Here is a 19,735-nt window from a genome sequence, read left to right as displayed (position 1 = left end):
ACGGATGCCCCTGATTATTCTTCATGAGTTGCAGTCTCTACATCTAACCGAGGCCAACCCTTCCCTGGGCCCTGGCTCCCACCCGCTCTCACCTGCCCAGGTGCTGACTCCTGCCACTGTCCCCATGTTATCCCCACATCTTCCATTTCTCCCTCTCTTCCAGATTATCCCCATCAATATACATACACGTTGGTCCTTTGTCCAGCGCTGCAAAGGATGCAGCCCACCAGCCCATGGCCATCCTGGCTACTGCAGTAACAAAAGGTGGGGCACCCTCTTCAAGGGGCAACTCGAGCAGCCTCACGGGGGAGGGGGTGCCTGGGAAAGGGAAGCCTCGTATGGCCACCACATTTCATGTGCTATCAAAAAGTCCACCTGCCTCTCCAGGGCTAAAATGTGGTCTAGGGTCTGACGCACATTCTTAGCAACAGGGTCATGGCTTAGCCAATTCTCAAGAACTTCATCTTTTTCCTCTTCCACTGCAATTAATTACAACACTAGGGCGAGCCCCAGGGCAGGAGCCTAGGCCTTTCGGACATCGCAAGGTTAGTCAACAAGCCTACTTGTAAGTGGCCCCACCACACTGGTCTGGTTCTTATCCATGTTCCATTTGCTGCCCCCTGGCCCTTCACCACTGGCTTTCGTGGAAATGTTTCCAATCTCATCTCTGGGCTGAGTCTCTTCATCTGCTCCTGTCGGATGGGCAGTACTTAACACGGGCTTCTTCTGTAGCTTCCTCCCAGCCCTGAAGCCAGCAGGCGGTCAACACGGGGGTTGACTTTGACTTTACTCCCCTTCTCACCTCAAGGGCTGAACCTCCGTGTCCCAATGACCCTCCTGCATCTCTTCATCTATGAGCCATCCCACTCATGTCCCATTCCCCTCCCTTCCTCTCTCGATTCCTTCTCTGTGCCCACTCTCACCCCCTTAAAGCCCAAGGTTTTAGAACCTGGTAGCATCCACACTGCCTCACCTCTTACGACAGACGGACAGTCCAGGGTCCTGATGTGGCCCCCGTACAAAGTGAAGTCCCCCTGGGTCCTTTCACCAACTCAACCAGATTTCTCAGGTGTCTGAATTTAATCTCCAAAAGAAATCTAAACTTATTTCCAAATTTTGTGGCAACCGTCATATTTGTAATGTTTCCTTAACCACTGTGGTGTATGTACATAAGGGTGTCCATCAGATTGCTATTTAAACCCTTATGGGGGACTTCCCTGATGGCGCAGTGGTTAAGAATCTGCCTGCCAGTGCAGGGGACATGGGTTTGATCCCTGGTCTGGGAAGATCTCACATGCTGCAGAGCAACTAAGCCCGTGCACCACAACTACTGAGCCTGCGCTCTAGAGCCCGCGAGCCACAACTACTGAAGCCCACGTGCCACAACTACTGAAGCCCACACGCCTGGAGCCCATGTGCCTAGAGCCCGTGCTCTGTAACGAGAAGTCACCACAACGAGACGCCCACGCACTGCAACGAAGAGTAGCCTCCGCTCGCCGCAACTAGAGAAAGCCCGCGCGCAGCAACGAAGACTCAAGGCAGCCAAAAATAAAATAAATAAATAAACCCTTATGTATGTCTTGGCAAACCAGATTCCAGCAGTCAGTAGGCCCCAAATGCAGTGGCATACCAAAGGGTCAGGGTTGATGGTGGGAGTGGTGTTCTGGGGAAGGAATATTTTAATACAGACGATGTTTAGAATTGCTGGCCCGTGGTGATAATAAAAAGCAGATTGCATTTAGCCCATTTATTATTGTTTCAAAAGTTTTTAAACACAGTGTACCCCTTTTTCACCTGCCTCTGGGGGCAGACCACTCTTGCCACCAGCACCCCCCAGCACACCACTGCTCACTGTCTAAAGCGCAAAGTCTGTTTGTCGGTTATGTAACATTCCTAACAGGTGCTTCTGGTAGGTGGGCTCCTCCACAAATGATTAAGGGACTCAGGCTCCTTCGCTCTTATGCCTTCACCTCACCCCCACCTCATCCACATCCAGGATGACATGAGGCAAGAGGCTCAGCCATTCCCTGCAAAACCCCAACACTGTTTCTGGAACAACTGGGAAAGAGGTACCATCTTTTGACCCAAGTGGGCAAACTATTAGAAGGTAAGTCTTCAATTGCTGGAGGCTATATTTGCCACCATGAGAAGTGCTGAAAACTTTAGTCACACAGAACCAAGAAATTAAGAGAAACAGATGGCAGGCAACTAGGTTCAAGCTGCTAGATCCAGCTGCGCCTGAAGCTATCCTTCCCTAAACTTTTCAGTTATGTGAACCAATAAACTCCCTTTATTACTGAAACTAGTTTGAATTGGGTTCCTGTCACTTGAACTAAGAGTCTTGACAAATATAACTGTATACGGTAGTGTAATTACCTGTCTATTCTTGGCCGTTCTGTTGGGCTTTGTTCCCTAGAAGCCAGGTAGATTTCTGATTCATCCCTGTGTCCCTGAAACCCAGCACAGGACCTGGTACATGGTAGGTATTTAATACGCGTCTGCTGAATGGTGACTGAGGCCTGGGTTCTAGCCCTGATTGTGCCTCTAGTCTGTGACCTTGAGCATCTAATTCTCCCCTGTGAGCTGTTTCTGACTCTGCACAGTGGAAATGATCATCTTTGCCCTGCCTTGCTGGAGGGCGGCAGTGAGGATGAGATAAACCCAGCTTACAAAAGAGCTTAGCAAACTCTAGCGCTCTGCACACGCAAGAGCCACAGTTATATTTGCAAAAATGTACATTTTGTCCTAATTTCATCAGCCCCCTGTAGACTGTGGGTTCTTGGGGCACAAAGCAGACAGCACGTTGGAGCAGAAGTAAGATCTGAGAGGAGAAGCTTTAGCTGCCCCCAGTGCCACCTCCGTGCAACAGTAGACTTGTTGCACCTGCGGATGAGATAAGCAAGATGGTGCCTGGTGCCCAGCACTTGCCACCCCACCATCTCCCTAGAAATCGCCGAGACAAGGGATCTCAGCGCCTCCTTGAGTCTGAGCCATTGCAAACGCATGATAACGGAGCAGCAGCTGGCTGGTTGTTCCCCTCCTGGGCACCCAGAGAGAGACCACATCTCCCAGCCACAGTGACCGAGGTCTGGCCATGGGCTTGACTCCAGACCCAGACCATAAACCCCCCTCACCATCCTCCACACTCGTTCTCTGCCCTCGTCTGCTGATCACATGCAGAGGACACAATGGAGGACTTCAAGGTTCTAGAACATTGTTCTTCACCTTTCTTTACGAACCTAGGACTCCTTGGGCAACTGGTAAAGTCTATGATCTCCTCAGACAAGTCATATTAAACACATAAAATCAAATACATGGGATTACAAAGGACACAAATTATTGAAATACGGTAACCAAAACAAAAAATGTATGTGAGATTGTTACATGTGCTTTTTTAGGAATATATTAAACAACGAGATTCAATTACCATAATTTCAACGTGGCGAGAGTATAAACAGCATTTCAAGATATCCACAATAATTACTTTGTGATATGAAAATACCTGTGATTTCTTTTGGTGACAAATAGGTACTGCTACTACTATTTTGTTTTCTCCATTCATAACTGAAGTGCTAGATGTTAGCTAAAGGTCAGTGGAAAGATGCAATTATTTTCCCTTTCAAGTTCAGGAATCCCTGAATTTCATCCCCAGATCCTTGGGTATTGTCTCTGGGAAAAGAATCTCTGCTTTAGGACAGGACAGAGTCACAAAAGAAAAGGAACTTCATGCTTGGATGACCACATACAGGAAAGGCCCCTCCAACATGTATTCAAGCCAGAGGAAAACACCGTATTTTACCAGGAATATTGAAATTCTGAAGCCAGGCTTGATTTCTTATTCCAGCTGGGTGACCCTGAACGAGGCATCTAACCCCTCTGAACCTCCACACTCAAAAGAAAAAGTAGGCCATGGTCCCAGTCTTACAGGGGAGTCATGAGAATTAAAGGGGATAACAGCTCTGGAGGCTCGCAAACTCTATGGGAATTTATATCTGAGGTCTTCAAACTCCAGCCAGTGAACTGGTACTAAAAATAAGGACAACACAGTGAAAGCTCATCAAGTGAAATGGATTCCACCTGTAAGACTGTCTTTTACTCTGAACTTATGACCTTCCTCATTTGAGGGGTTGTGAAATTCATTCTTTTATAAAATGAGGAGGATTATAAATATAGTACTTGCTCATTTTTCCCCATTGTTTCTACTTTGCAAATGGAGCTGGCAATGTGATTTGGATTCACAAATATTTTACGCAGTTGGGTGGTTTTATGAAGACCAAAAAGTATGAGAATCACTGCTTTATGCCACCACAAAAATAGTCATTCTTATTATCCGTCAAAATTAATAAAACTTAGAAGGGATTCGATTTCTGACCTGGCACAAGTTTGAATAATAATAGTTAACATGTGTTGAGGGTTTCAATGTGTCCCAAACTGATCCAAATATGTCACACGTGTAACTGGCTTATTGAATAATCTGAATTTGGTGAGGGACACACATAAATGGATCTAGTTTTTCTTCACCCATTGCCTTTGAACACATCCAGTCAAATCTCTCATTGCCCCATGCCTTTCAGTATGGATTGAACATCTAATTATATACTATTTAACACCTCCTCTAAATCAAGCTTGACCCTTCACCTCAATAATGCATTGTTATTTAATTTAATAAACTATTAAATAGTCTAACTACGGGCACCTTACAGTGCTATGAGGATATGAGGTACGTACTATTATTAATGGCATCTTACAGATACTAAGGCCCAGAGAGATGAGGTAACTTGCCCAAGGTCACACAGCTAGTAAGTTAGAGACACAGAATTCAAACCCAGGCTGTCTGGCTCTGGAAACTTGCCCTTAGTCTCTGCATTACATTCCTCTGCAGCACTGAGAGAGTGTGAGGGTCTCTCTAAAAACCTTTTCCATCCTCCCTATTTGAGTTCTAGCTTCTCCTGTTTATGAGGCCTGGAAGGAGCAGTGGAGGAAAGGGGGGAAAAAACGTAGCTGGTGTTGCTTTGAGTCCCCTCAGGGAGGTGGATTCCTTTTGTGTGGAAAGTGTTTAAAGGCTAGTGTTCCTGGACCACATGACTAGCTTATTCAGGGGTCCCTGTAGTGGTCTCCTGACTGCTGGGGGATATCTGGACCCCTTGACCTCTCTTAGACCCTGTTCCCAGAAGTGCACTTCACAGCCTCTTTCTGCCAGGGTCCTCTTTCCTGGGAAGCACAAGGATCATCCCTTTGGGGCAGGGCCCAGGTCAGATGGCCCGGCACCCATTCAGCTCATGGGAAGCTCACCCATTCTTGTTCAGCTAAGTGATGGGTGTACAGGACGCCCCCCTTCCTGCCATCTCTCTCTAATCACTTTTTCTCTGCTCAAACACACACTGAGGGCGGATCTGCAAGCCTGCCTCACGAGCGGTCGGGGAATCAGCTACCACTCACCACTTCTGGCAGGAACCCAAAATCTCTACAAGTGGGACGTCTCGGGATGGGGGTGGGTGTGGGATCCTTTCTTCTCCCAGGAGAGCAGAAAAGGTATATCATTTCTCCCTATTCTAGAAAATTATTCTCAAATTCTAGTCTTCTGCTCGCGGAGGCTGAGGGGGGTGGGGATGGAGTGGGAGAAAAGCCGGTATGACGCCCCTAAAACAGTCCTGCTGGTGTGTGTCTCATGGCTTTCTGAAATATGGGGTATTCAGCACCTTGCGACCCTGTGTTGAGGCTTAACTGTTAACTGGAAATACAAGACAAGAGGAAAGTCCCATTTAAGAGTCTGTTACATGCATATCATCTAATTTAATTTTCACAACTGCCCTATAAGGTAAGCTTATTAATCAGGGTTCACTTGTAGCTGCTATAACAAGCAAACCCCAAAATTCAGTGGCTTAACACAATAGAGGTTTATTTCTTACTCACATAATATTCCAAGGCAGGTGTTCCTGGTTGGAGGGCAGCTTTCCTTCACGTGATGAGCCGGGTGACTTACATGTTACAGCTCCACCAGCTCCTGGGCCTCCGGGCCTTCTACCTCTAAATTGCAGGCAGGAATGGAGAAGCTCACCTGCTTCCTAAAGACGCCCACCTGGAAGTGACATCACCCCCCACTCACACTCCATTGGTGGGGTCTAGCCCCATGGTCATACTTGGAAGCAAAGGAGGCTGGGAAATGTAGTCTCTGGCTGGGCAAGTGTCTTCCAGAGCCAACTCCACCCTACAGTCTGACAGAGTTAGTGAGGCAAAGAAACTCTCCTTAATAATGTCTGTTTAATCAGTTCACCAGGCTAACCAGTGCTCTCCGTTCCACCTGAGTGCAACACTCCTGCCCCAAGCATAATGAACGCTCACAGGTCACTCTCTGGCGCCCTTGCTCCCTTCTGCTCTCTCCAGTAGAATGCTGTTATGGGCTGAAAGCTTGTGTCTCCCCCAAAATGTATACGTTGAAATCCTAACCCCCAATGTGATGGTGTTAGGAGGCGGAGCTTTGGGGAGGTAACTAGGTCATGAGGGTAGAGTCCTCATGGATGGGATAGTGCCCTCACAGGAAGAGATAGGAGAGCTTGCTCCTTCTCTCCACCATGTGAGAATACCGTGAAAAGATGGCAGTCTGTAAACCAGGAAAAAGGCTTTCGCCAAGAATCCAACCATACTGGCACCCTGATCTCAGGCTTCCAGCCTCCAGAACTGTGAGAAATAAATGTTTGCTGTTTAAGACCCCCAGTCCACGGTCTTCTGTTAGAGAAGCCCAAGCTAAGACAAATGAGGTGTTTGCCAAAAATCTGTTGGGTTTGTTCTCAAGCCAGTTTGAGCCAGCACATTTGTTATTGTCATGGTGTCATTTAATTAGATATTCCATAAGCTGATGAAATGTGAGTGCAAAAAGGAAGAGATTTGTTTTTAGGAAAACAATAAAAATGAGTTGCTAAAACAGGCTGCCAAATGAGGTGTGGAAGAAACAACTACAAAAGATCTGGAAAAAATCACCATGAGAATCTAGAGGGATTCTGCACTCAAGTTGCTACACAAGTGTCTTCAGATCCTTGCCTCACTTGAAATAAACCAAAACTAGAAAGCAGAAGGTAGATTCTGGTGTAGTTCACGTAAGGAGGACAGCACAAAAAGCCAATGAACAGCCCCACGTTCAAAAAACAGAGTGGCATATGTTCAAGGTGTGTATCATTTAAAATAATTCCCTGCGGGCTTCCCTGGTGGCGCAGTGGTTGAGAGTCCGCCTGCCGATGCAGGGGACACGGGTTCGTGCCCCGGTCGGGGAAGATCCCACATGCCGCGGAGCGGCTGGGCCCGCGAGCCATGGCCGCTGAGCCTGAGCATCCGGAGCCTGTGCTCGGCAACGGGACAGGCCACAGCAGTGAGAGGCCTGCGTACCGCAAAAAAAAAAAAATAATAATAATAATAATAATTCCCTGCTTCTTTGATTAGTTGACTAACCACTGGTCCCAACTGAGCTGGATATGTAATAATAATTCTATGGGATTATTAACCCCATTTTATAGGTGATGAAACTGAGGCCCAGGATACCAGTAGGTAGGTGGTGAAGGCAGGATTCAAAACCAGCCAGTCCAGTTGAAAGTCTACAGTCTCACTCTCTGTACCAGCAACGTCCAATGCAACTTGCTGTGGTGATGGAGCTGTTCTGTATCTGCTCTGTCCAATGTAGTATGTGTTTAATGGACACTTGAAATGTGTCTAGTGCAAATGAAGAACTGAAGTTTTAATTAAATTCAATCTGAAGTATAAATGGCCACCCACGGCCAGTGGCCACCCTATGCGACAGCACAGTTCTGTGCTGTCCTTACTTTAACGTGTGCCTTTCTTAGCATCTCAGGCATTTTAATTTCATTGCCTTGACTCTTTCCAGCCAATGATGTGTCTTCTGAAATGCAAGCACTGGCCCCTGTGATTCAGATGTCCCTTCATTCCAATTCTTTATGTTGACTGGAGAACGAGAGGGATGGGCATTGGCAGGAGGAGAGGGGGCAACGGCTGAGCTGGAATGGCCACGTGGCAGCAGCTACCATCTTGTGCCCGAAGCCCTTGCAGCTCCTCAGGGTGGGGGAAGCATCGCCTTTAGGTGCAAGAGCTTGAGAGCAGGATGGGACGGCTCCCCTCCCTACTTAACAGCGTGACTCGAGGCAAAACACCGCACCCCTTTGCACCCTGGCTTCGTCCTCTGGAAGGTGGGATTAAAAGTGCCTGCTGTTGGGAATTCCCCGGCGGTCCAGTGGTTAGGACCCTGAGCTTCCACTGCAGGGGGCATGGGTTCGATCCCTGGTCAGGGAACTAAGATCCCGCATGCTGCAAGGCGCAGCGACATAAAAGTGTTTGCTGTTGTGGGGACTGCATGAGGTGATGCCTGCTAAGTGCCTAGCTCCCTGCTTGGGTCTAGTAACTGCTCAGTAAATGTCCTTCTAATCCAATCCAATCCTCAGACCAAAGGAACAGCAGGGAAAATGTGGGGGTGGGGATGGAGAGAGAGAAAAGGCTCTTTCAAAAAAGCCTTTCAGTGAGGAAATTCTCAATTGTAAATCAAAGTAGAGAGAATGGTTTAATAACCCCCCCCCCCATACTTCTATCAGTTTTTAAAATTATTAACCAGAATAAAGGCTTTAGTATCTTCAGTAACTTAAAGATATCCATCCTTAGGAAGGTGAAGAACAAACTCCCAATGGCTCCAACCAAATGGCCACAAACACGTGTTAGGAATCCTCAGAGCAGCCCTGGAGGGTCCCAACAGCCAGAGACAGGGTCATGCTCAGACAGCTGTCATTTGTCGCCCCCCCTACCCTCCCCAAGTAATATCTTCACAAGCCTGGGAACCATGGTGCCCACACATGGGTGTGGCTATGCTGTTTCCCAGGCAATAGGTTCCATCTCTCTGGGTCCCCCAAGCCATGTAGCTTGTCTTCCAGTGCCTGGAAGATTCTGGAAGAGCCCCCCCACCCCTGCCAAATCCTACCTATAATGTTCTTTAAATTAGCAAAAGGCAGCTTTTAATTTCTTGCCACCCAGATCCCTAAATGGTGCTCAAGTTACAGAAAAGCCACAGCTGCCATCTCGAAGGAGCTGGTACCTATCATCCCCTGAGGTCAAAATAATCCATTCTTTTAGAAGAGAGATGAGAGATCTTATCAGCGAAAATGCCCAGGGCTTCTGACCTTCTGGAAAATTACTGAACTATATTCTAACTATAAAAATCAATCCCTTAAGATCTCAGTAGGTCTGGGGAATAAGCTGTGTAGAAAAGGAAAAGAAGACATTAATTGGGTGGAGGGGGCACTAACATTTGCTAGGCACCTAATCTGTGCTGAGTGCCCCTTCATGCTTTCATTTAATCCTCACAGGAACACTGGTAGGCAGATACTTTTGCCCCCATGTCACAGATGAGGAAACTGAGGCTCAGAAAGGTGAAGCCACTTGCCCAAGGTAGAACTGAGGTCTGGCTCCCTCAGAAACTCACGTTCTTTCCTAACCACTGTCCTACCTACTATGTGGCACCTTAGATGGCAGCCTTTATTCTCTGTCTGAGTCTGTTTCTCTCCCTGATGTGGGAATGACAAGGCCTGCTGGCTCCTACAGCTTTCAGAAGGACCTTGACCTTCTCAGGGACGTGAAGCGCTTTGAAAGGTGTAGAGGACCCAGTTAGGGCCTGGAGTCACCTATCTCGTTGTCCTCAAGGCTGGCAAACTTGCAGCTCTGGAAGAAGAAGATCCAAGCCTCATTGATAGGTCCCGGTGCGACTCTGGCATGAAGGGACAGAGGAAAATCACTAGGTCCCCTCAGGTTCCTAGTGAAAAAAGAAGGAAAAAGAAGGGAGGGAGAGGCGGAGGGAGGGAGAGCTTCAGGGAGTGCCTTGGGGTGTCGCTGTTTTTGGTGACTGCTCAGCTGACGGTTCTCCAAGCTGAGAAACACACATAACAAACTCTAACCTCCTCTGGCTTAAAATAGAGCTGCGGAACCGAAAATGCCAAGCACAGGGCAGAGTCACCTGCCTGGCAGGGCCAGACAGCTCCTCGTGGCCCCAGTAATACCTCCCCCGCCAGCGGACCCATCTGACAAAGCACCTCTCAGCTTCGTCTCATGAGATGCTCACAACAGTGGGAGCGGGAAGCCAGCGCTCCTCAAACCCACCTTAGAGATTAGGAAAGTGAGATCTGAGAGGCCACTGGAGGGTGATAAAGCCCCCAGCATCTTGTCTGATGAGGCGGCACCGTGTATGCGAAGGATCGTGACCCTGGGGGGCCAGACGGCCCTGAGTTCAAGTTCTGACTCAGCCGCTGCCTGGCTGTGAGGACTTGGCAAGCGGGGTCTCTTCTCCTCTGCAGCCCGGCTTCCTGCACTGGGGAGTGAGGCTCCCTTAGCAATGTCTGTGAATGTTCCTAGTGCGGACAGCGCTCCACAGTCTCTTGGCCCTGCTTCTGGAAAAAGAATTCCTGACATCAGCAGGCAGTCAGTTGTAAAAAGGGAGGAAAAGTGGCTCCTGGGCACCTGGAAAGTGACATATGGTGTCTTTTATAATGCAGGAGGTGGGCCTGACCATCACCCCCATTTCTCACATGGGAAAACTAAGGTGCAGAGAAGCAGAAGGCTTCTATCCACAGATACCCAGGTAGACAGTGGATGAGCTGGAATTTAAACCCAGGCCTCACTGACCCAGCTGTGCTCAGGACCAGGACTCATTAACTGTCCCCGGGGTGGACCCAGCCCTTCCCCTGAGAGCAAGCTCCCTCCACCCCTACTGGCCCCATAAGCTCTGCTCAGGCCCTTCTCGGGCTATAGATCCTTGGTGCCCCACCCGGGCCCACTCTGAGACTGTAGGCCAGGTTTCTGTTCCTCTGAAGTCTGAGCAGGAATCAGAAAAGCAAACTTGCTGACACCATTGTTAAAAATAAAGCTGAGGCAGTAGCACCAGACACTTGCTTCTGAGCTGCTGAGCTGCCCCCCTCTAGCTTCTCAGGGGAAGAAGGGGTGCAAGGCTCCCCTTAACAGGCACGGGGTCCCAATTCTGCCCGAGAACTGAGTCAGGGCAGGAACTGAGTCTAACATCCCTGTGGACCTGGGCCTTTGCTCTGTTGTGATAGTTGCAAAACTGGCTAACACTTCTAGATGAGTCGTCGGGGCCAGACGATGCTCTCGGGGCTGCACATTTACCCGCTTATTTAATCCTCACAACCACTGTAGTCGTGCCCTGTTGCTGCTGTAACAAGTTATCACAAACCTAGCGGCTTGAACAACACAAACGTATTACCTTCCAGGTCTGTGGGATGGAGGTCTACACGGGTCACGCTGGGCTAGAATCAAGGCATTGGGAGAACTGCGTTCCTTTCTGGAGGCTCTAGGCAGGAATTTGTTTCCTTGCCTTTTCCAGATTCTAGAAGTCACCTGTGGTCCTTGGCATGTGGCTCCCTTTCTCCATCTTCAAAGCCAGCAGCAACGTCAGGCCAAGTCCTTCTCACCTTGCATCTCTCTGGTTCCCCCTCTTCCGCTTCCCTCTTCCAGTTATAAGAATGCTTGGGATCGCATTGGGCCCACCCAGATCATCTGGATAATCTCCCGTCTCAAGGTCAGTCGATTAGCAAACTTAATTCCATCTGCAACCTTAATTCCCCTTTGCCACATAACCTAACATAGTCATAGGTCTCAGGGATAGGATGTGGGCATCTTCAGGGAGGCCATTATTCTGCTGACCACAGCACCTTATGAGATAGGAACTTTCCTAACCCCATTTTAAACTGGGGAAACTGAGGCATCCCAAGTTCACACGACTGGTAAGCAAAAGTAGGATACGCTCCCAGGCAGTGGAGGTGCAGAGTCCACGCTCTACATGCTGATACTGCTGCTTGTTCATCCACAAACGATCACTGGATGTGTGCTCTGCGCTAGATCCGGTTGCTGGGGACAGGCTGGGGACCAAGATGGGGTCCCTGTCCTCAGGGGGACACATATATGGAACACGAGAATTACAAAGCAGTGGGAGGGATGAGAGATGGCAGGAGCATGGGAAGTCTTCGAGGAGCACAGAGGAGGAACACCTTAGGAGTCAGGAAAGATGTACAACTAAGGGAGAGGTGAAGGATGAATAGGGCGTTAGCCAGCAGCCCCTATCACATAAGGAGGTTGTGAGGATTAAATGCATGAATACATGTAAAGTGCTTCAACCAATGCCTAGCCTCTAGCAGGCATTCAATAAATGTTGGCTGTTGAATGGGCCGGGGAGAGGACAGTTCCAAGCAAAGCAAGAGTTTGCACAAGGAGCTGAAAGTTTCATGGAGCTGGAGCAGAAAAATGCAAAGGGGCTGCAGGACGAGGGGCTGGAATGGTCACAGGGGGACAAGTGATGCATGCCAAGGCTGCAGCGGAGACCTGGGAAGGTGGGTGTCCCAGAGAGCTGCAGGAGAGGCTGCCTGTGCTCTGCCCAGACTCTCCAGGAAGGCTCACCCAGGACTCTGAATTGTCACCTTGGTGCTGGGGGAGGCAGGGGTAGATTCCTCAGGGAGTGAGGTCAATGGAAGGTGCCCCGAGCGCCCAGCTGTTCAGGCCAAGGACCCCGGGATCATCCTTGAGTCGTCCTCCCCTTCGCCCTCCACACCCAACCCCTCAGCAAGTCCTGTTGCTGTACACATCTGGGTAACGCTAGCTGTGGTACCAGATGGACCCCAGACGTCAGGGGCTTAATGCCACAGAAGTTCAAATTAGGTGTTCCTTTGGGAGACCCTTTGCAATGTGTCATTGCACCCCAGCTCCTCCCACCCCGTGGCTCTGTCCTCTCCTAAAGACTAGGTGTCCGCATTCAGTCTGCAGTTGGGGAAGACAGGTGGGGGCATGGCGTGTGGGAGGGCTTTACGGGCCAGGCCTGGAGGTGGCACAGGTCACTTCTGCCCTCATTCCATTGTGACATGGACACCCCTAAGCACGAGGGAGGCTGGGAAATGTGGTGGCCGTGTGTGCCCGGCTCCACCCCCGGCCCCAGCATCTCAGATCCACCCGCTTGTCTCCATCTCCAGGGCAATGCCCCTGATTCCAGGCTACCCTAAGCACGCATTTGGACGACAAGAGGCTCCAAACTGGGGACTTCCCGGGCGGTCCAGCAGTTAAGACTCCGTGCTTCCACTGCAGGGGGCCCTGGTTCAGATCTCTGGCTCAGGAACTGAGGTCCCGTATGCCTGGCAGCGTGGCCAAAAAAAAAAGTCTCCTAACTGACCTTCACTCTGGGCCACCATCCCTTTCCCACATGACAGCCAGAATGCTTTTGTTTCTAAATGTCAATCAGATTGTTGGTGTTTGTTTTCCTGCTTACAACCTTTCTAGGGTTTTCTTTTTCTTTTTTTTCTCCGCTGCGCCCCGTGGCACGCGGGATCTTAGTTCCCTGGCAGTGGAAGCGAGGAGTCTTAACCACTGGACCTCCAGGGAAGTCCCTCTAGGGTTTTCCATTGTACTGAAGAATAAACCTTCGGGAGGGCCTGTAAAACCCTGTGCGAAGTGGACTCTGTCTTCCTTCCAATCCCCACTCCCACCCTGACTCCCCCAGCACCCCGATTATTGTGGCTCCAGACACACTGGCTTCTCTGCTTAAAGGACCCGCACTTGCTGCCTGGATGCTTCCGCCCCAGTCCGTCCCCAGGGAGGCTTTCTCCCCTCAACCTTAGCTGGCGATCCCCCCCACCCCCGCAAGAAAAGAAGTTTTCCTTCTTTCTCACACTTTTCTTAAATTATCTCTTTGTGTGTTTGCTTTTTAGCCAACCCTCCATCCTAGGATATCAGGTCTATTTACACCAGGAATCTTGTTTGCACCAGTAGGTGCTTTGGTAAATATTTGTTGGATGACTGACCAAACGGAGAAATGAATGACTTGCCCAAGGTTACAGGACGAGATAGTGGTGGAGACAGGGCTCCTGCAGACCTGGGCTTTGGGCGCTTTGCTCCCACTGTCGCTATCTGCAGACACCTTAGCCCCGGGGCCCCACCGGGTAAACAAAGGCAGGTGTGCGGGAGGCGGCAGGGAAGGGGCAGCTGCAGGAGCCCTCTCGGCCCTCCTCGCCCCCCTCGCCCCGCCCCGCCGAGGCCCCGCCCCTGGGTACCGCACCCCAGCCGCAAGCAGCCCTGGCTCCTGCCGCGTGGGGCGCGGGCCGGCCGTCGGGGCGAATGGACGGGGCGGCGGCGGGCAGGGTGCCGGGCCGGCGAGCGGGGCCCAGGGCTCAGCGATGAGGAAGCAGAGCGTGCGCACCGCCGCACTCATCCTGTGCATCCTGTCCTACCTGCTGGTGGGCGCCGCCGTCTTCGACGCGCTCGAATCCGAGGCGGAGAGCGGCCGCAAGCGGCTGCTGGCCCAGAAGCGGAGCGAGTTGCGGAGGAAGTACGGCTTCTCGACCGAGGATTACCGCGAGCTGGAGCGCCTGGCGCGGCAAGCCGAGCCGCACCGCGCCGGCCGCCAGTGGAAGTTCGCCGGCTCCTTCTACTTCGCCATCACCGTCATCACCACCATCGGTGAGCGGCCCCGGCGCCTCCCCTCAGCGCTCTCTCCATCCCCAGCTGCCCGCGGCGTCCCTGGGTTTGAATCCCACTTCTGCCCCTGTCCAGCTGGGTGACTTTGGACCAGTCATTTCAGCTCGCCGAGCCTCCCTCGCCTCCCTCTGTCGAATGGGCTCTCTGTCGTTCCACGCAGGCAAGGCTGGGAGGAGCCAGTAGGTTCCGTTTGCCAAGAGGCTTGGCCCACAGGAGTGTCAGAAAACGCCCCAGGGGCTGGCAGACGGATGGAATGGGGCCGGAAGCCCAAATGGCTGGAGTTGCTTCCTTGCCTGGCTGCATCACGCTGGCTGTGTGACCTCAGACCACTTGCTTAACCTCTCTGAGCCTCACTTTTCTCCTCTATAAAATAGGGGTGCTAATAGGCCCTATCTCAAGGCTGTAGTGAGACAGTTATCATTAAGGAGATAATATATGCAGAAAGTTTTAACACAGGACCTGACACACAGAAAGCACTAAAAAAAAGATTGCTTTTTGTATTATGACACAAAAGAGAATGGGCATCTACTCTGTCTTAGTCCCTGCAGTATGGCCAGTGCCTAGCCGGTAGTAGACACTCAATAAATATTTGTTGAAGGAATGACTGATTACCACCAGCTTTGGACCTCACCCTCGGGGATCCAGAGCACTTTCTCTGCAGTATCTGGACCGCCAGCCGTTGCCATGGCTACTGTCTGGCTGGTACCTGCTGAGCCTAAGCCTGGGGAAGCAGAAAAGGAGAGCAGCAGGTTCTGCAGGGCTCCACGCTGGGTGCCAGCCGCTCCCCAGGCCCCAGCTATGGATGTCCAGGTGTCCCTTTGGGCTTAGACCACCACCCTGCAGTGCCGTGGAGAAAGTCCCTCCATAATGCTCTTGCAGGCCAATGTGAGTTTGTGGGTTTAGCAGTGGAGTTAGAAGCCTGAGTTCTGCAATTACATCGACCAGAGTTCTGTTCTCATCTCTGTTGCCTCCTGCCTTCTCTGACAATTGATTGTACCTTTCTGAGCCCTGGTTTCCTCAACTACAAAGTGCAATTGTTGCTACCTCACTGAGTGATTACCAGGTTTAAGTGAGATCAAGTGTGTAAAATGCATAGCACAGGCCTGAGGCTAGATAGCGACTATTAATCAGCAATAATAACAATTCATTATTTGCCAACTGTGGGCCCAGCTCCCGTTCAGCCCTTTTGACCCCTCCTGTCAAAGTGGGCACCCCTGCTTGCCTATCTTGGCCTAGCCTAAGACCCTCCCTGTTACTGTGCCCAGTGGTGTGGGACCCTATCCACCTCCTCTGCCTTCCCCCACATTTTCTGGAGTCCTCCCAGGTGGATATGGCCTCTTCTTCTGACTGCTCCCCTCTGACCTGCATCTGGGAGGGTGGGGGGAAGGGACTGTGAAAACAGCAGTTTTGCCTCTTTTGGCCACCTGGGGGCGCCAGCACTGGCTGTGTGGTCCAGGTTGCATAAGCCAGCCTTGCAGAGAGAGCCAGGCGCCAGAATCTAGGAGCTGAACTCTGTAAGGACAGAAGAGAGGCACCGAGAAGCTATGGAGGATAGTGGTTAATAGCTCAGCCCTGTGACCTTTGGGCAGCTTCCTCCTTCTGAGCCTAGTTTTCTTATCTGTAAAATGGGGATAATATCATCTCATACAGTCATTGGACAATTAAATAAAATAATCCATGTAGAGTACCTAGCATGTTTAGTTACTACCATTATTCATTTTTCTTTCTGTCAAAACCTGACATACCCCCAAACAGCTAGAAACAGTACCGTCCGGCCTCTTATTCCTAAAGCGGCTCCTCTGTCTCACACTTAGCACCTCCTTCAATCTGGTCTGACTATTATTATTATCATTGATTATTTCTTTCATTTCTTTTTTTAAATAATTTTATTCATTTTTGTTTGCGTTGGGTCTTCGTTGCTGCGTGCGGGCTTTCTCTAGTTGCGGCAAGCGGGGGCTACTCTTTGTTGCGGTGAGTGGGCTTCTCATTGCAGTGGCTTCTCTTGTTGCAGAGCACGGGCTCTAGGCGCGTGGGCTTCAGTAGTTGCCACACGCAGGCTCTGTTGTTGCGGCATGCGGGCCCCAGAGTGCGTGGGCTTCAGTAGTTGTGGCGTGCAGGCTCAGTAGTTGTGGCTCGCGGGCTCTAGAGCTCAGGCTCAGTAGTTGTGGCGCACGGGCTTAGTTGCTCTGCGCCATGTGGGATCTTCCTGGACCAGGGCTCGAACTCGTGTCCCCTGCATTGGCAGGCAGATTCTTAACCATTGCACCACCAGGGAAGTCCCTATCATTGATGATTAAACTTTCATTGAGCCCTTAGTCTGTGTCAGGCTCTGTGCAGGGCATTCACTGGTGACCAGGGACACACAGAAATGACCAGCATGGTCTCTCGCCTCACGGACCTCACGGTGGTCTAGTGGCAGCAGAGCCCCCCCCCACCCCGCCGCCAAATAGATAGAGGCAGACTGATAGGGCCATAAAGTAAAAACATGGCAGTGGAGCCATAGATCTTTAAATATATATATATATATATATATATATATATACACACACACATATATATATGGTTGACATTTCCAATGTTATATATGCACACAGGGTACAAAAGGTATAGGATGAAAAGGAAGTCTCCCTCTCTCCCTGTCCCTCAACCCTTGGATCCCTTCCCTGGATCAAATGCAGTTATCAGTTTTTTGAGGATCCTTCCAAATATCTTCTCCATATATTCCTTTGACACACACACAAACATGTTATATTATATTACACATGCGGTTTTGCCTCTTGCTTTTCTCACTTCATATATTTTGGTGATGTTTTTATATCAGTCCCTGAAGAATTGTGTCCTCTTTTCCATGGCGGACTAGCAGGGCCCCCCAGCCTCAGCACCGGCGACATTTTGGGCTGGCTATTCTTGTTGTGGGGACTGTCCTGTGCACCAAAGGATGCTAAGCGGGACCCTGGCCTGTACCCACTAGATGCCGGTAGCACACAGCCACCACCTCCCAGCTGTGACAACAAAAAATGTCTCCAGACATTGCCAGTTGTGCCCTCGGGGGGCAAAATTGCCCCCCGTGGGAACCACAGCCATCGTCTGAATGGCGCTGTGGCTTATTTAACCAGGCTGCTTTTGATGGGACACTTAGGCTGTTTCTCAGTTTTCACTATGACCAACAGTGCTGCAACGACAACTCACATGCATACATCACTTTGCACGTGCATGTATTTTGGAGGACTACCTTCCTCAGTGTGGAACTGCACAGGCCAGAGGTGTATTTACATTTTGGCAGATGGAGCTAATTTGCTACAGGAGGCATATTCTGTTGGGGAAGGGCCACCTGACTTTTCCTGGGTTATGGGACCCTTTGAAAATACCATGAAAGCTTTCGCTTCTCAATCCTGGAAGACACACATATCCACTATTTCCATGGTGATAGCACGGTGTGCCAAGACTCAGGGAAGCCCACTCATGTTTACGTCCCCTACAACGGCTGAGGGGACTCAATGAGGAGCTCCACCCGACTGAAGAGGTGTTTTGTGAGAGCTGGCTTGGAGCAGGATCTGGGAGGGGAAACGTGGACTGGGACAGGGGGAGAAGATCGTGGTGGGGAGGGGACCCATAAGAAAAGGACATACTGGTTGGGGAAACAAAATGGGGTGAGGCTGGAGAGGTGAGGGGGGTCCTGATCATGAAGGAGCTTGGACATCACCTGAGAACTGGGACTTTACCCTGTGGGGACTGGGGAGACACAAAAGATTTTGCTTTTTTTTCTTTCAAGGCACAACTTACAGACATTAAAATTCACTATTTTTCAGCGTACACTTCTGCGGATTTTGCCAAATGAAAACCTGTCTTGTAACTGCAGCCACGATTAAGACATAGAACATTTCCATCATTTCCCAAAATTCTGTCATGCCTTTTTTTTTTTTTTTTTGTCTGCACAGCATGTGGATCTTAGTTCCCTGACCAGGGATCAAACTTGCGCTGCCTGCATTGGAAGGGCAGAGTGTTAACCACTGGACCGCCAGGGAAGTCCCCTGTCATGCCCTTTTTTAGTTAGTTAACCCCACCTCCAACTCTGAGGACTGCCAACCACAGATCTGTTCTCTGTCCCTATAGTTTTACCACAATGTTTCCAGAATGTCATTTAAATGGAACCATGCAATAGGTAGCCTTCTGAGCTTGGCTCCTTTGATTCAGCAGAATACATTTGAAACCCATCCTTTGTTGCTGAGGAAACAGTAGTTCATTCCTTCGTATTGCTGAAAAGAATTCCACTGTATGGATGTACCACAGTTGTTTATGCATTCCCCAGCTGAGGGACGTTTGGATTGTTTACAATTTGGGTCGCTTATGAGTAACCATGTAAGGTTTTAAAGCCGGGGAACGACCTAGTTCGAACTAGCATTTCAAGATGCTCTGCCGGCTATGGGGGATGGGGAGAGAGACCCGGCAGCGGGCGAGAGTGTGAGATGGAGCTGGACCCTCATCAACCCTCCCCTCCTCTCTACCTTCAGGGTACGGTCACGCCGCGCCGGGCACGGACTCGGGCAAGGTCTTCTGCATGTTCTATGCGCTCCTGGGCATCCCCCTGACGCTGGTCACCTTCCAGAGCCTGGGTGAGCGGCTGAACGCGCTGATGCGGCGCCTCCTGCTGGCGGCCAAGCGCTGCCTGGGCCTGCGGCGGCCGCACGTGTCCACCGAGAATATGGTGGTGGCCGGGCTGCTGGTGTGCGCGGCCACCCTGGCCCTCGGGGCCGCCGCCTTCGCGCATTTCGAGGGCTGGACCTTCTTCCACGCCTACTACTACTGCTTCATCACCCTCACCACCATCGGCTTTGGCGACTTCGTCGCGCTGCAGAACGACGAGGCGCTGCAGAGGAAGCCGCCCTACGTGGTCTTCAGCTTCCTCTACATCCTCCTGGGGCTCACGGTCATCGGCGCTTTCCTCAACCTGGTGGTCCTGCGCTTCCTGGCGGCCAGCGCGGACGCGCCCGAGCGTGCTGCCCGCCCGCTCCGCCGGGGGACGCCCGAGAGCCGAGGCCCCGCCCTGCTCCGCCGCCCCGCCCACCGCGCCGGCTCCACCTCCATCTCCTACCGCATCCACCAGCTGGAGTTGCGGGCCCGCGACAATCTGGGCTTCTCGACCCCCGCAAGCCCTGGGGCTGGAGGCGGCGGCGGCGGCTGCAGGGCAGGCAGGCCCCTGGCCCGGCGTAAGTCCATCTGA

General features: G+C 51.0%; 1 protein-coding gene and 1 long non-coding RNA gene across 3 annotated transcripts in view; one reads left to right on the top strand and one right to left on the bottom strand.

The window, feature by feature from the left end:
- The window catches only part of LOC113605160 (uncharacterized), a 59,798-nt gene extending 53,779 nt beyond the window's left edge, over positions 1 to 6,019 (bottom strand). For both annotated transcript variants that reach the window (XR_003427056.1, XR_003427055.1), the window contains exon 1: positions 5,914 to 6,019. This is a non-coding gene — a long non-coding RNA (uncharacterized LOC113605160). The remainder of the gene's footprint in view (positions 1 to 5,913) is intronic.
- An 8,194-nt stretch (positions 6,020 to 14,213) lies between these two features.
- KCNK15 (potassium two pore domain channel subfamily K member 15) lies at positions 14,214 to 19,735 on the top strand. The gene is made up of 2 exons (XM_027078068.1): positions 14,214 to 14,496; positions 19,026 to 19,735. The coding sequence occupies exons 1-2, from the start codon at positions 14,214 to 14,216 to the stop codon at positions 19,733 to 19,735; spliced, it is 993 nt and encodes a 330-aa protein (XP_026933869.1).

Source organism: Aethalodelphis obliquidens, unplaced genomic scaffold, assembly GCF_003676395.1.
Source record: "Aethalodelphis obliquidens isolate GAN/ISIS:26980383/991018 unplaced genomic scaffold, ASM367639v1 scaffold42, whole genome shotgun sequence".
NCBI lineage: Eukaryota > Metazoa > Chordata > Mammalia > Artiodactyla > Delphinidae > Aethalodelphis > Aethalodelphis obliquidens.
This window is presented reverse-complemented; position numbering and strand designations above follow the sequence as displayed.

What these genes read in the sequence shown, in the direction of transcription:
- KCNK15 (XM_027078068.1), top strand. Translation starts at nt 14,214, where the DNA reads ATGAGGAAGCAGAGCGTGCGCACCGCCGCACTCATCCTGTGCATCCTG. An exon ending in CACCGTCATCACCACCATCG is followed by an intron (nt 14,497 to 19,025) that starts GTGAGCGGCCCC and finishes CTCTACCTTCAG; the next exon opens with GGTACGGTCACGCCGCGCCG.